We start from the raw sequence: 13,069 nt of genomic DNA on the forward strand, positions 1-13,069 counted from the left end.
CGTCTGTCTTCATAGTTGTGTGTTTGACTGAAGGTGTGTGTGTGTGTGTATCCGAGCACATAATCGCGAATTCTGTAACAACTTCCTCCCGAACACCTGTTAAATTCAAATGCTCGGGTTGTTAAGGCAGATTTGATTTTAATTTTAAATGTTTTGGTGGAAGTTACTATTGGAGGTGATCAAAGTACTGATCGCAACAGGAGCACAGGGGGGGAGACACAGTGCTCATTTGAATATGGACCGGAGCGACGGCTTTGAACACCCCACCCGCAGTGGTTTTTGGTGGGGGCGGGGATAAAGGAGGGGTTGGGGTGAGAGGAATAACACCTTTTGTGTGTTACATTTCCATGCTGCGCACCAAGATTGTACGTTCTCGCTTGTCTTATGCAAAGTTAACTCTTTACAGGAAGCTGAACAAGACTTTACAAAGGCTCAAATGTGGGCAGTGAGTGGCGTGACCACACAGCTCAACTCATCTTAATCAGGCTGGTTTCTACTTGAATAATGTGACCTCATTCATTATCTGTTAAATCTATTTTTGTTATTTATTCACTAATTAAAATATAAATACTAAATCTATCAGTCTGTCTCTCTATGATCTATGTTTGTATGTAGATAGATTGTTAGTACATCAAAAGTCAGCTAATTGCTCCTGTGCTTAGGTAGTTGTCCAGTGTGTGGGTATTTGCCTGTGTTTGAGTTTATAAAGTGGTGCAAACACCTCCATGTCAGGCTGTAGATGGCCCGATGCCCTGATCTTCTAGCTTTAGGGCCTGGCTGATCATCAGGCACCTGGATGACCCCCATGCACAACGAGCTGCTGTGAAATTGCCAGGTTAGGGAGGCTTGGGTTGCCAGGTTGGGTGGTCACCATCGCAATCTAGATGCAAAGCAGGCTCCCTCATTAGCAGACAGAAAACTAGCTAGTCTGAACATTTCATTATTCAGAAGCGTTTAACTGCATCGTTTGTATTTACTGTAGTTTAGTTAGAGTTTGGCTACTATCAGAGCCGAGCTGTGATTAAAGACCAACATTAGAATCCACAGCAGACCTCAGGCTTTCTGGAATCATCACCGCAGTAAATGAGTGGTAAGTTGTTAATTATGTGGGCAGTCATTCAAAGCAGTGGTTACTCTCTCATCAACATTGGAAAGAGAAAATTAGGCATTCACATTCAATCCAGAAAAGTTTGGCCTAAATATAATGGGAAGAAGCACCTGTGTCTTTTGAAATGTTTACTGAAACTTTTTTTAATGGCCTAAAAAAACAAAACAAAAAAACCCCCCATTTATACAAGGTTTGTGTTTTTTTTCTTTTTGTTTGCTTTGGTTTGTCTCATTATCTCAATAGGACAGCAATAATGTTAACATAACACCTGTGTTTTTTCTTTAAACTATGTCTATAGACATTTGACTGCCGCTTTATTATAATGATACATGAAATGCAGTAAGGTCTCATACTAAGCCTGAAGCACAGAAATAACATTTAGAGACATGACCGAGCCTTCCCCCTCCTGTTTTTTTTTTAATATACTGAATGAACCCCACACGTTGCATCTCCCTTATCTTGCTGAGATCATTTTTAAACATCTGCTCCTGGGTTTTTATTAATGTTGGCTAATTTAAACGCTTTTAGATGTGTAATTAAAGTGCTAGTGAGACGCTCACACGTGCATAAATTTATACACCCACCGTTTTTGTCAGGTCACCTTTGGCTTTGGTGAGGCATTTCTTTTGATCATCCTCATCATTAATGGCAGTCATCAGCTGAAAAGGGTGAAAACATAATGCCACGAAGAAATATGAAATCAGCTTTCAGCTAGAAGTTGAATAGACACTCAAAAAGGCATGAGGATGACTTTAGTATGTTGTCCAGCTTTTCTCAGTATTGTAATTTTTATTTCTGTATTTTTAAGCACTTTGCAGACCTTGGGTTTTTAATTTCTTAGATTTTGTAGTGCAAAGTCAATTGTGGCATTTCCCAAATGAAAGATGGTAAACTGAACTAAAGGTAACTGAATTGTGGTGATGTGAAAAATGGCTGACAGCAGGGTAAAGCAAATCAAAAAGCAGTTTTATAAAGTGGTGCAAACATCTCCATGTCAGGCTGTAGATGGCATGACGTCCCGATCTTCTAGCTTTACATTGCATTTTAACATGAACGCAATAAAGAAATGTGTAAGTGAGTATCAAAACTACTGTATAATGATAGCATTGCTATTGTGGGGAAGGTATCACGGTAGTAACAAATTGCTACGATATTGCTAACCCTAATAAGCATGAAATTAAGTTCAATTAAAATAAGCTCATATATGAATTTAGCTTTGAATGTTCATCATTGTACTTTGTGAAAATGTGATTGAAGGCACAGGCCTTGTTTTCATTCATGCTACAGTCACAATGAGGAAAACGGTGACTGGAGACCATATTGCAACCAAAGTTATTGCAACCATGTGCAATGAACTTGCAATCTTGTTGCCTTCGAAATGGTTGCTTCGAGGCAGACACTAGGTCTATCACCACTTGCAGTCAGTTGGAGTCTTCAAAGCGATTTTGGTGCAAGAGACAATGAGACAGGTTCAGCCTGCTAAATGGAGTCAAGTGGGCAATTATGTGCAATCTGTGACAAAATAGTGATTAATTGGGATTAAATCTGTGAATATATGTCTACTTTATTACTTTACTTTAACTACTTAGAACAGCCTCAGCTTATGGGCAACCAGTTGGTCACCGCAACAACTTTTAATCACTCCAAGACTGCTTTCACTGAGCAACCTGTCCTGTCCTATTTTTGCTCTAGTGTGACTGAGCCATTAAGACGAATGCGCTTCTTTTAACTAAACTCGCAGGACCTACTTTAAAGTATATTAATCTTTATCGTAAACACGTGGCTGTATTCACACATTTCTTTTTTCATTTGAATTCCATTAATGCTTAAAATGCATTTTTTTCTCAGTGACTAATGTTATGTGTGCTGATTGTATTAGCAATAAATAGTATTACCTACATGAGTTTGAGTTTTGGGTGTGTATTAGTAGTAAATATTGTTGTCAACGTGTGTGTGTGCGTGTGAGTGGGTGGGTCAGTGTTTGGAGCTGGCCCACGTCCAGGGCCAGAGACATACTAATGACATAGATGCCAGTGGTGTGTTTTACAAGCTCAACTGCTCTCATTAGATGAGAAACTCTGTGTAGCACAGCTCGCCTCATTAATGAAGCACAGCCATGTGCCGCTGCAGAGACATACACTCACTCGTTCTAGCACATACACCCGGGTCAAACAGACTGTGTGGGAGGACTCAGGGCTGGGTACACACTCCGAAAACATACACGCACCTACTTCCTACTCACTGTGTGCCGTCCTTCTATTAAGTCCCCCTCCACTGCGCTGCCAGTTAAAACACACACTCATCCATCTATGCACAAAGACACATGCTCTTTGAAGACTCACCATCTTGAATACAAAGTGCACCAGGCCTGAGAGTGCACTGCTTAAAGTCCTCACTTCTCAGGCCTATCCAATCACTTTCACATATGCTGTCGTTCCACAGATCTATTCGAATGCGATTGTGTGAGCATGCGTTTGTGTATCCATGCAGTGAGTGGCTTTGGGTGTGTGTGTGTGGGTGGGGAGCCCCTCCTGATTATAGCTACTCCATAATTAACAGTGATCAGATTTGTTTTGTGGCATAAATGGTGCATGTGTAGAACATTAGGCCTGGCAAGTCTCATTTCACATTCAGCTCAAGGGCTCGGCAGCAGACGGGTCACGAGCTTCAGGGAGCACAATCACAAGCCTCGCTCCATATGGTCCTGCCTGCCGCATCCTCACATGTGAGGGCCGCCAGTGCCAGACAAGTTCCCCCAAGAACCTAATCGTGTTCAGTAATTACCAAGACCGGCTTTTCTCTCTCTTTTTTTCCTCCTCCCCTCCCTCCCTCAGCCTCCTCCCAATCTCTTGCTCTTTTTATTTATTTTTTTCACCACACCTGCATGCTCTCTTCTCCTCTGTCAATCTCATGCTCCCGCGCCGTCTCTTGGTTTACTCTAAGCTACGTGTAATCTGTTTGTCTTTTTTTTCCCGTTTATATATATTGTTGCTCTTTTAACGGCTTCCCGGCTTTCCTGTTTTCCGCTGGATGAAAATCAGGAGGGCGACGAGAGAGAATTCGCGAGGAAGAAAAGTCAGACGCTCCCGCATCAGTTAATTTCTAAATTGCTTTATGTGGCTGATGCCGAAAAATGCACTCCATCCTCCTGCCTGCCTGGAAATTATAAATAATTGTAACAGATGCGCCAATATGGCCGGCCTCCAATAAACGAGGCCCCAGATAATTTGACCAACCCCCTTTGACAGGCCAATTTAATAAAACATGAACAAAATCTTCCTCACTAATAATTTATCATCCCCTCTCCTCCCCTTTGGTTAAAGTTGATTACCCTGGCAGTTAACAAGGTCACGCCCAGATGCCAGGTTTCTGATAATGCAATCAGGACTTGTTGGAAAAAAGGTGATGACATCCTGTGTGGTTTTCTTCACAACTTGGCCTCCCAGTACAACACGGTGGTGAAGGCCTTTGTTTGTCAAAGAGCTTCAATTTGATGTGTTGAGTCAAAGTGTTGTTGATAGCAGCAGGTGAAGCTTTTCTTTTCTCTTTAGTTTCACACTTTTTTTATTAGCGATTTAAGAAAAGGCATGAATATGTGCAGGTGATACAGTCAAGAGGTATGTGGATGAGTTTTTGAACTATTAAAGGGCTTGTCTGACTTGATAAAAACTGCCTATACAGCACGTGGCCTTTTGGCAGTGGATTAAAAGTCATGCTGTCCTTAAAGCTATAATATCTTTGCACAAAAACACACACTCAGCATAACAACACAACAGTAGCTAAAGCGTAGAGATTAACCTTCAGAACTGCCTTAATTCTTTATGGCATTAATTGTATAAGGTGCTGATATTTTGATATTTGTCTGAAACTTTGGTCCATATTGACATGGGAGCATCACACAGTTGCTGCACATCTTTGATGTGAATCTCCCGTTCCACCACATCCCACTACTAGCCTGAAACATTGATACAAGGCAGGATGGATCGATGCTTTGATGTTACTTATGCGGAAGTCTGGCCCTACCATCTCAGTGTCACAGTAGAAATCAAGACCCATCAGACCAGGCAATGTTTTTCCAATCTTCTATTGACAGTTTTGTGGAGCCCATGCGAGTGGTAATCTGAGTTTTCTGTTCTAAGCTGACACAAGTTGGACCCAGTTTGGTATCCCATCTCCTTCAAGGTTTGTCATGTTGTACATTCAGAGGTGCTCTTCTGTATACCTTGTTTGTAATCCAATCGATAAGGTGGTTAATTAAGTTGCCTTCTTATAAACTTGAAGTGTTCTTCTCTAGTGTTTTTGCCCAGATAACTCCTGCGTAGTGGATATGTTCTCATTTTTGGACTGTTTTCTCTAACCCCTAGAGATGGTTGAGCAGCCAAATCCCCATAGATCATCAGATTCTGAAATACTCAAACTAGCATATCTGCCACCTTGTGACATTCAAAGTCACTTATATCACCTTTCTTCTTCATTCTGATGTTCGGTTAGAACTTTAGCATGTTGTCTTAAGTACGTCTACATGCCTGATTGAATTGAGCTGCTACCATGTAATGGGCTGATTAGATATTTGCATTGACAAGCAAATATGGTTAAGTGGGTGTGTTTGTTACAGCTGAAATACTCAACTTTTAGGTATAACATGGATAATATTCCTAATTTTCTGACATAAGCATGACAAAATAACAGCTGTCACCAAACCAAGGCTCTGTTTTCTATCAGCCTATCTTAGTCGTCTCTTTTCAGCCTTTCAAGCACCAACATATGCGCCATCTCTTTTCTCACAGGCGCTGGCGTCAGAGCAGGTTGATGCGGTAGCCCAGAAGTCTAGCCCTGACCAGGCCTCTACTCGAGGTTCATGTCCCAGGCCAGAGGGGAGTACTTTCCATCAGAGATCTGCCAGTTCCATTAGAAGACAACAGGTAGGTCAGAACAGGCTTCTGGTAATTATGTCAAAGCCAACACGTGGATGAGCAGCTAACATACCCTCACTTATCCATTACTGTTTTGTTCAGATCAAAGCCACAGAGAAGGGATATAAAGGAAACTGTCTTTCTAGAATCATATGATTTATCAGACCCAGCCCCTGCCAACCTTTGTCCTGAACTTCCCAACACACACACACAGATGCCCCTCCTACTGTGACCAAGCCGGCGTGTGCTGCTGGTTTCACGCATGCCTTGGGCTCAGGCACTGGCTAATTTACCGCTTCAGCAGTACATTATGAACAAGAAAGAAGCTTTTGATCTTCTCAGTATTCAACTCATAAGTTTGGCAGGACATGTTTCTAGATGGCCTCACTCACTCTAAAGCTGGCCCGAAGACACGTTGTTTGATTTAAGCCGCTGTCCTCATTGTATCTTAAATCGAAGCGCTTCTGTTCTGGCAGTCTATATGTGTAATGTAATTATACCGTGCAAAATAAATAAATAGTATTGACATTTGATGAGCTTCCTTTATGCTTGCCTTAGGACACACAGCTCACAAACACATAATTGTTCTATTATCCACCTATAATTTATTATCAAAAACATGCGCCAATGTTGATCCTGCTGCTGATATCCAAAATCAGTGTGTAAATACTTTTTTTGATATTCTATTATACTGACTAATAACGTGAATCATAATGAGATCTACTGAATGAAAATCGGGGCATTTGTCATCAGTTTCAGTAAAAGTCAGCTTGGCTTTTCATTTATAATAAATGCAATCCTGCCTGTCACTGCCTCTGACCACACATTTACTGTGTGTTGTACATACGTTTACAAATGAGATTTTGATGCAGGCACATGATCATATTAAAGCTGCCGCGCCAACATTTACAGAAACAGATGTCAGATGAAAGATGGAGAGCTTTAAATTGAACTAACTCCTTTAAATGAAATAAAGTTATTATTTAACTGAATGAAATTTAAGATTGATGCATTTTATTTTCTGAGTGGCGACTACAAAGCGGCATCTTTAAAGTGGCATTCTTTCACATAGCACAGTGGCACGTTCACGTCTCTCAGCCAGTAGCTATAAAAACTCAGGTTATTACTTTAAAACATGTAAACTTCATAAAACATGTCCAGCCTTACTGTAAATCTTGAATAATTTCTAGAAGCACGATGATGGTCCAAAAAAACTATAAACTTTTTATGCCTCATTACGATTCATACCACTCCATTTAAACTGGAATAACAAACTGGAAGGTCAGCAGCTGATGAGACGAGTCTTCTGTTCAGCATACTGTTTCCCCCTTGGAATCAGATTTCTGCTATTTTACTCAATGCCCACGGTGAAGTGGGATTATTGGCTGCGTCTATAAACAGTGCAGAGTGGTGCATGTCCGACTGTGTTGGGTGCATGCAGTAAGTCCTATAATGATGTTAGCCATTAAAAAAAAAAAAAAAAAAAAACTATGTCTCAAGGAACTTGAGAGACTTGGTGTGTGTGTGTGTGTGTGTGTGTGTGTCACATGATTTGAGTAAAGAAAGTTTACTTTGATGTGGAAAATTAGATTTGAAAGACATCATGAAAAATTATATTTTCAAGTTCCAAACTGCTTAGAGTTTTTATTAGAAACAACACTGTGAATTTCTGACATTATACAGAGTGGACCATTTTTCAGCATGATTTACTTCAAGTTTGAGCTACAACTTGAGCATTTGTTTTTTAAAGTTTGCTTAGTAACAGTGCTCATTTGAATGTATAGTCATCAGGGAACGTGAACACATTTAATTACTCTCCAGATGCACTCATAACAGGCTAGTGCAATCATAAAGAAACCCATTGATGACAGTGACTCAGTGTCTCTGTCAGATAGAAAGTGGAGGAGAGGTGAAGGGAGGCGGGCACTCAGTGAAATGATTCTTTCCTCTGCTGATCCCTCAGTAAATCCGATTTTTAAGTTACAGGCCTTTTCCCTCATTTCCTTCTTACTATGTGCCCTCTGTCCCTCCTTCTGCGTTGCGCTCTCATGTTTACAAAGCCATTACAGGGTGTTATACACAGGTCAGGCCATGACCACCAGACAGCTGCCGAGCTGAGGTAAATGTCGAGGACAGCCTTCTGTGTCTCGTGTTCTCTGCTTTTTATCCTTCAGGCCTGTCTTGTGGAACATTAACATCAATGCCGCAACACAGAGCCTCCCACACAAATAAAGGGCATTCATGCGTCTTCGGGTCCAGCAGCAGTCAGGCATCCAACTGGACCAGAGAGAACATCTGCACCAAAATGTCAGTCATTAGTCAGTGTCACCATTTTATTAATTTACCGTGGACTTTAGACAAGCACGCAGCAGTTTGTCTCACGTGGTTCTCACCTTCATTAATAATTACTGTGATCAGGTTAAGTAGTAAATATCATTCACAATTTATATTTCTACCTGAAACCCAGTTTAGAGTTTGTCTGCAGTATGTCGTGCACTTTATAATTGCTCATCTTTACTTTTAGGTTTAGGACTTTGAGTTGGTTTGGATTCCCCTTTTGGAATCTGTGTTTCCCCCTTGTACAGACAGACTAAGCCAGTTGGCCTGCCACTCATCAGGAATATGCAGATCAATCTGCTAATTAGTTGCATAGAGTCATTAAGGCTGAGTTAGAACACATGGTTGGCACCCATGCAGGCATGTTAGCAAAACCTGGCCGCCAGGTCACTGGAGTCAACTGTAGCCTCAGAGCACATTTCCCAGCACACGTACATCGTGTATATATTAATGTCACAAGCAGATGTTCTGTTTTAAATACACATTCTGTGATATTAAAACTAAAGGAAATGTGTTGTAACTAATTAAGTGACAAATGCGTTTTTTAAGTTACAATAAAAAAATGTCTTAAAGTCTAATCCCATTCTTTTAAACATGTCAATTAGCATTTTGCAGCAGTTGCTATTCAATGAACAATATCTGCTGTCTGTTAGTGTCCTTCTAAATAGCAGTTTTCTCTTTTACCGGTGAAGTTCGCCCTCATGTGAATGATTTGAGTTGCAGACCCATACACAAGGGATTCATGAGGAGCAATGCAAAGAAAGCAGAAATCCATTGTTTTCATGTATTCCATGTTGCCATGTAACAACATTCAATCACGTTTTATGAATTATCATGCAAAAATGTTTTTTTCACTCACTTTTGAGAGTGGAGAATTTTGAGGCAATGTTATTTTAAAGTTTGCCAAGCTGCTTTGTGAGCAGATGTACAAGTTGCGCTATTTGTTGTGCTGACAGAGTAAGGTGTGATTTGGCTTCTGCAGAGAATCTTTGACATATCCTACGTAAATGGCTGACGTTGTTGCCTGCATTTATGTTTGAAACAAATAAAATGTCAGGACTTTTTAAAAACAGCCATCAGAATGTACCATGTCCCTCCAGGAATTTGCTGACATTTTTGAGTCCTGATATTGATACTATGTTTATTATTCCTCAGACTGAGACGATTGTTGATCTCTTGCTGATATATTCAAAAACTGCTGCGATAAAGTAGTCAGGAATGCACAGGAGGAATCAATGGTATGGAACAGGCCAGTAGTTGCGCGCTGCGTCAAGATGACTTGTAGTTACAATTCTAAGGAGGTTACACCAGGAGGGTGTGGGTTTCAGCGGGAGTTTGCAGTTTCCCACTGAAGCATAAATCCCCACCGGTCAAGCACCAAGATGTGTTTGGTTCCCCCAGTGCTTGATTAGTGCATGATTTTGCGTAGGACACTAGGGCATGAGATATTTTCTTGTTTCAGCCGTAACAACAGGTGTTGCAATATCAGAAAAGGCTGAAATCTTAATGACTTTAATAGGCAAGAGAGCTTGTCAACAGCAATCAAAATACATCTTTTTTGGATGGTGGGGGGTTAGGCCTAGCTGATCTGCTATCCTCTCATTAACCTCACCACTTTAGCACCACTTCCTCCTCCTGTACTGCTCATCTTTCTCTACCCAAGGACTGTTGTGCATTTAGTCGCATTGCATATTTTAGCCTGCCATCTGGTCAGCCCTGCCCGGCGCTACAGGGGGGCCTCCTATCCTTTCATATTCATATTCCACTAGCATATTGTTCCCACTGCTTTTCTACAGCGCAGCCCCAGCAATTCTCCATTTCTTTATTTATTTCTACAGAAGAGGCTGGCAAGCAAACTGCACCCCCCTCCTAATCGGCAGCTCTTCCAGTTGTCCTATCAAGTGTAACCTGGAGGCCCCTAGCAGAGCAATTAGAGCGGCCTCCCTGACCACCTCTTGTAATGAAGCCCAGCACATTCTGGAATCTATAGCCCCTTTAGTCTCCCCTAATGGGACATCATTATTGTCAAAGAAACAATGTAAATGGAAATGAACATACTCATTAGCCAGTCGCAGGGAGAAACCTTTGCTGCTCTCAGCTTGCAACTCCTGCTTCCAAACACACACACACACACAAGAGTGAACCTCCTCCCTTCAGCTTCTGTGGACTGCTGCTCGAGCTTGCTTTATTCCTCTGGCAGCGTGTTTGTTTTTGTCTGCATATGTGTGTACCAAGGAAGACAATGCTCATGTTTTACTCAAGGTGAGAGGGGAGTGGAGTGAACATAGATAATTCCATTATTGGCATTCACTCAGTGTTTCTACAGATGTTAATTGCTGCATGTGTTTGTGCCTGTCTGTGTAAGTGAAGTGTGTTCAAGCTCCCACCCCAGTGCTTCTTTGCTTACCCTTCCCAGGGTGCACCAGTGCAGCGGTCCAGGTCCCTGTCTCCAGCTGGCAGCGTTGGGTTCGGGAGTGAGAGGAGAAAAGAGGTAGAAGAGAGGATTCAAGACCTCGAGGAGCTGCTGCAATTGAAGGTAATTACTTGCCAATGTATACAAATAAATGTAATGTCTTAATCTTTTCCACCCCTCTTAGAACAGTTTATTTATCCCCAAGTTTAGAGTACAGTTCTCACTCTGATTCCTTATGGTCGAACTTTTATTCGTCTTTTTTTGCATCTTTTGTCTGTGTATCCCTGCATGACAGTGTTTCTCAAAGTGACATTGAACTACCCGAAGGAGTGGTTTGCTTCAAAAAGCACATTTGTTGTTGCTATATTTTGGTGACATCTGTTAGTATCAGTTTGAAGGAGCTGCTTGTTGCTGTGGCCACTAGCTTAGATATGATTGCTGCTATCAGCTACTGGTTTATATAGAGGTCTGCAAGAAAGTAACAGTGGTTCAATTGCAGTACTGCTGCCACTGCCTCCTCCGTGACCTTCTTTTACAGTGTCTTTCACACATACATACGTACATGGGCGCACACACAAGCAGAGTGTGCGTAGGCAGTGAAGCAGCAGGAGAGAAGCCGCTCCGGTGAAAGCGGATGCAGCCATTTTTCTTTCTTTTTTTTAATCCTTAAACGAATCAGCTTTATTGGTCTTTTAACCTTCATGTGCTCTGTGATGTTCTTCTCAGACTATTCTTCGTCCTCGTGTTGTTTTCAGTGTCTCCAACTGGCTGCAAGCAAAAGAAAAAAAAGTTAATTTTCACCCCCGTGTTGCACTTTCCCCTAAAGCTCACTGCCTTTAAAAAACAAATCTCTCTATCTTCGCAGCTGACCAACGAGTGAGTGATTATCCAAAGGTCATCTCCCTTTGAACACAATCCCAGGAACACATTAGGCACCATTTCCTTGTCAGATCTGAAGTGTCTGAATTACATCACTGGCAGACACCTCGACAGTAATGCTCAACATAGATTCAGACAACACGCTTGACTGTCTTAGTTAATGGTGCCATTTACTTGTCTGCTGTTTGAGGGGCATTTAGCAAAGGTATGCACAGAAAAACGTGACTACATTAATGAGGGCATTTGTTCAAGGCGTGATTTAGTGGTTTCTGTCCTTTGCTTGTTTCTGGAAATAAGCAAAATGCCCTCTATCAGTTGCACTTGAGACCTTACCTTCAGCCTCTTACTGTACAGTACTTTGCTTGGTTCAGTTCGCTGCTGTGCAGTTTTCCAGTCCTTTCCAACAGAATGCTTTTCAAATTGGGTACGGCAGCCATACCATTGACATGTTGACCTTAGCTGCGAACAAACAAACAATTCTCTTAATAACGCCCTCCTTTTTTTCTACTTCACACTTTGAAGTAAAAAGTAGCTGTTGCTGTGTAATTATTTTTCAGCTTGAGAACGTCCACACATGTGTTCGCTGACTGAGTGGGGGTGTATTGATCGGTGGGCAAGGGTCTGTGGCCTGATGACCAGAGCTGGTCTGCCCAGGGGGAAGCTCTATAAGGAGCCTGGGAAGCCATGATGTGGCTAATGCCCTGCCACTTGCACCATCCCACCCCCCCGCCGCCCCTCCATCAGTCAGCCACAACTCCTCTGTGTCCCCCCTCAGCCTCTAGTTCCACCAGTTAAGATTGCTCTGGTCTGGCCCCTTTCATTAAAGCCCTGTTTTTGAGAGGTCGGGGGCTGCTCGAAAGGGCTGACGATGTCTTGCAGATGTCCTCAGTGAATAATCCGCACTAGGGAAAATCCATACTTGTCACATCGGCAGTGTGGATGTGCAGTGCGCGTGTGTGCACACACATTGTGTGTCCAGCGCATATTTGTGTGCGCTCTCTCTCTGTTCTCTTTGTCCTTGTTAATAATAACAGGGCCGAGGGCTCGCATTTCCCTCTCTGCAGGGTAGCCGTGTCATATCAGCAGTAAACAAGCTCCTTCCCTTCAGAAAGCACTCGACAACTCTCCCTAGCCTTGGCCACTCAAGCAGAAACCTGTCCTGCACCCTTCCTTTTACTTTTCCTTTTCCTCCCCCTCTCTCTTTCTCTCTCTCTGTCTCTTTTCCCTCTCGTTCTAATTTCTCAGCTCTCTTTCTCTTTTCTCTACTTCCATGAGCTCTCTGTCTCTTTTTCCTTACCCTCTTTCCACCTCTGTTTGTCCTGCCTGTTGAAAGAATTTTTTTCCATCGCCCTCCCTGTTAAGGTCAATGTGATGAGGGAGGAGGGATGCCCCTGACAAGAAAAATCTATATGTTGTCTT

General features: G+C 42.1%; 1 protein-coding gene across 2 annotated transcripts in view; it reads left to right on the forward strand.

Moving 5' to 3' along the window:
* cntln (centlein, centrosomal protein) overlaps positions 1-13,069 on the forward strand; it is a 95,101-nt gene that overhangs the window by 18,072 nt on the left and 63,960 nt on the right. Inside the window, exons 10-11 of one of the 2 annotated variants that reach the window (XM_085162088.1) lie at positions 5,896-6,030; positions 10,775-10,894. In XM_085162088.1, the coding sequence (XP_085018214.1) occupies positions 5,896-6,030; positions 10,775-10,894 (255 nt within the window). The remainder of the gene's footprint in view (positions 1-5,895; positions 6,031-10,774; positions 10,895-13,069) is intronic. The other variant, XM_085162089.1, reaches the window with a different exon arrangement.

This window comes from Neolamprologus multifasciatus, chromosome 6, assembly GCF_963576455.1.
Source record: "Neolamprologus multifasciatus chromosome 6, fNeoMul1.2, whole genome shotgun sequence".
Classification (NCBI taxonomy): Eukaryota; Metazoa; Chordata; class Actinopteri; order Cichliformes; family Cichlidae; genus Neolamprologus; species Neolamprologus multifasciatus.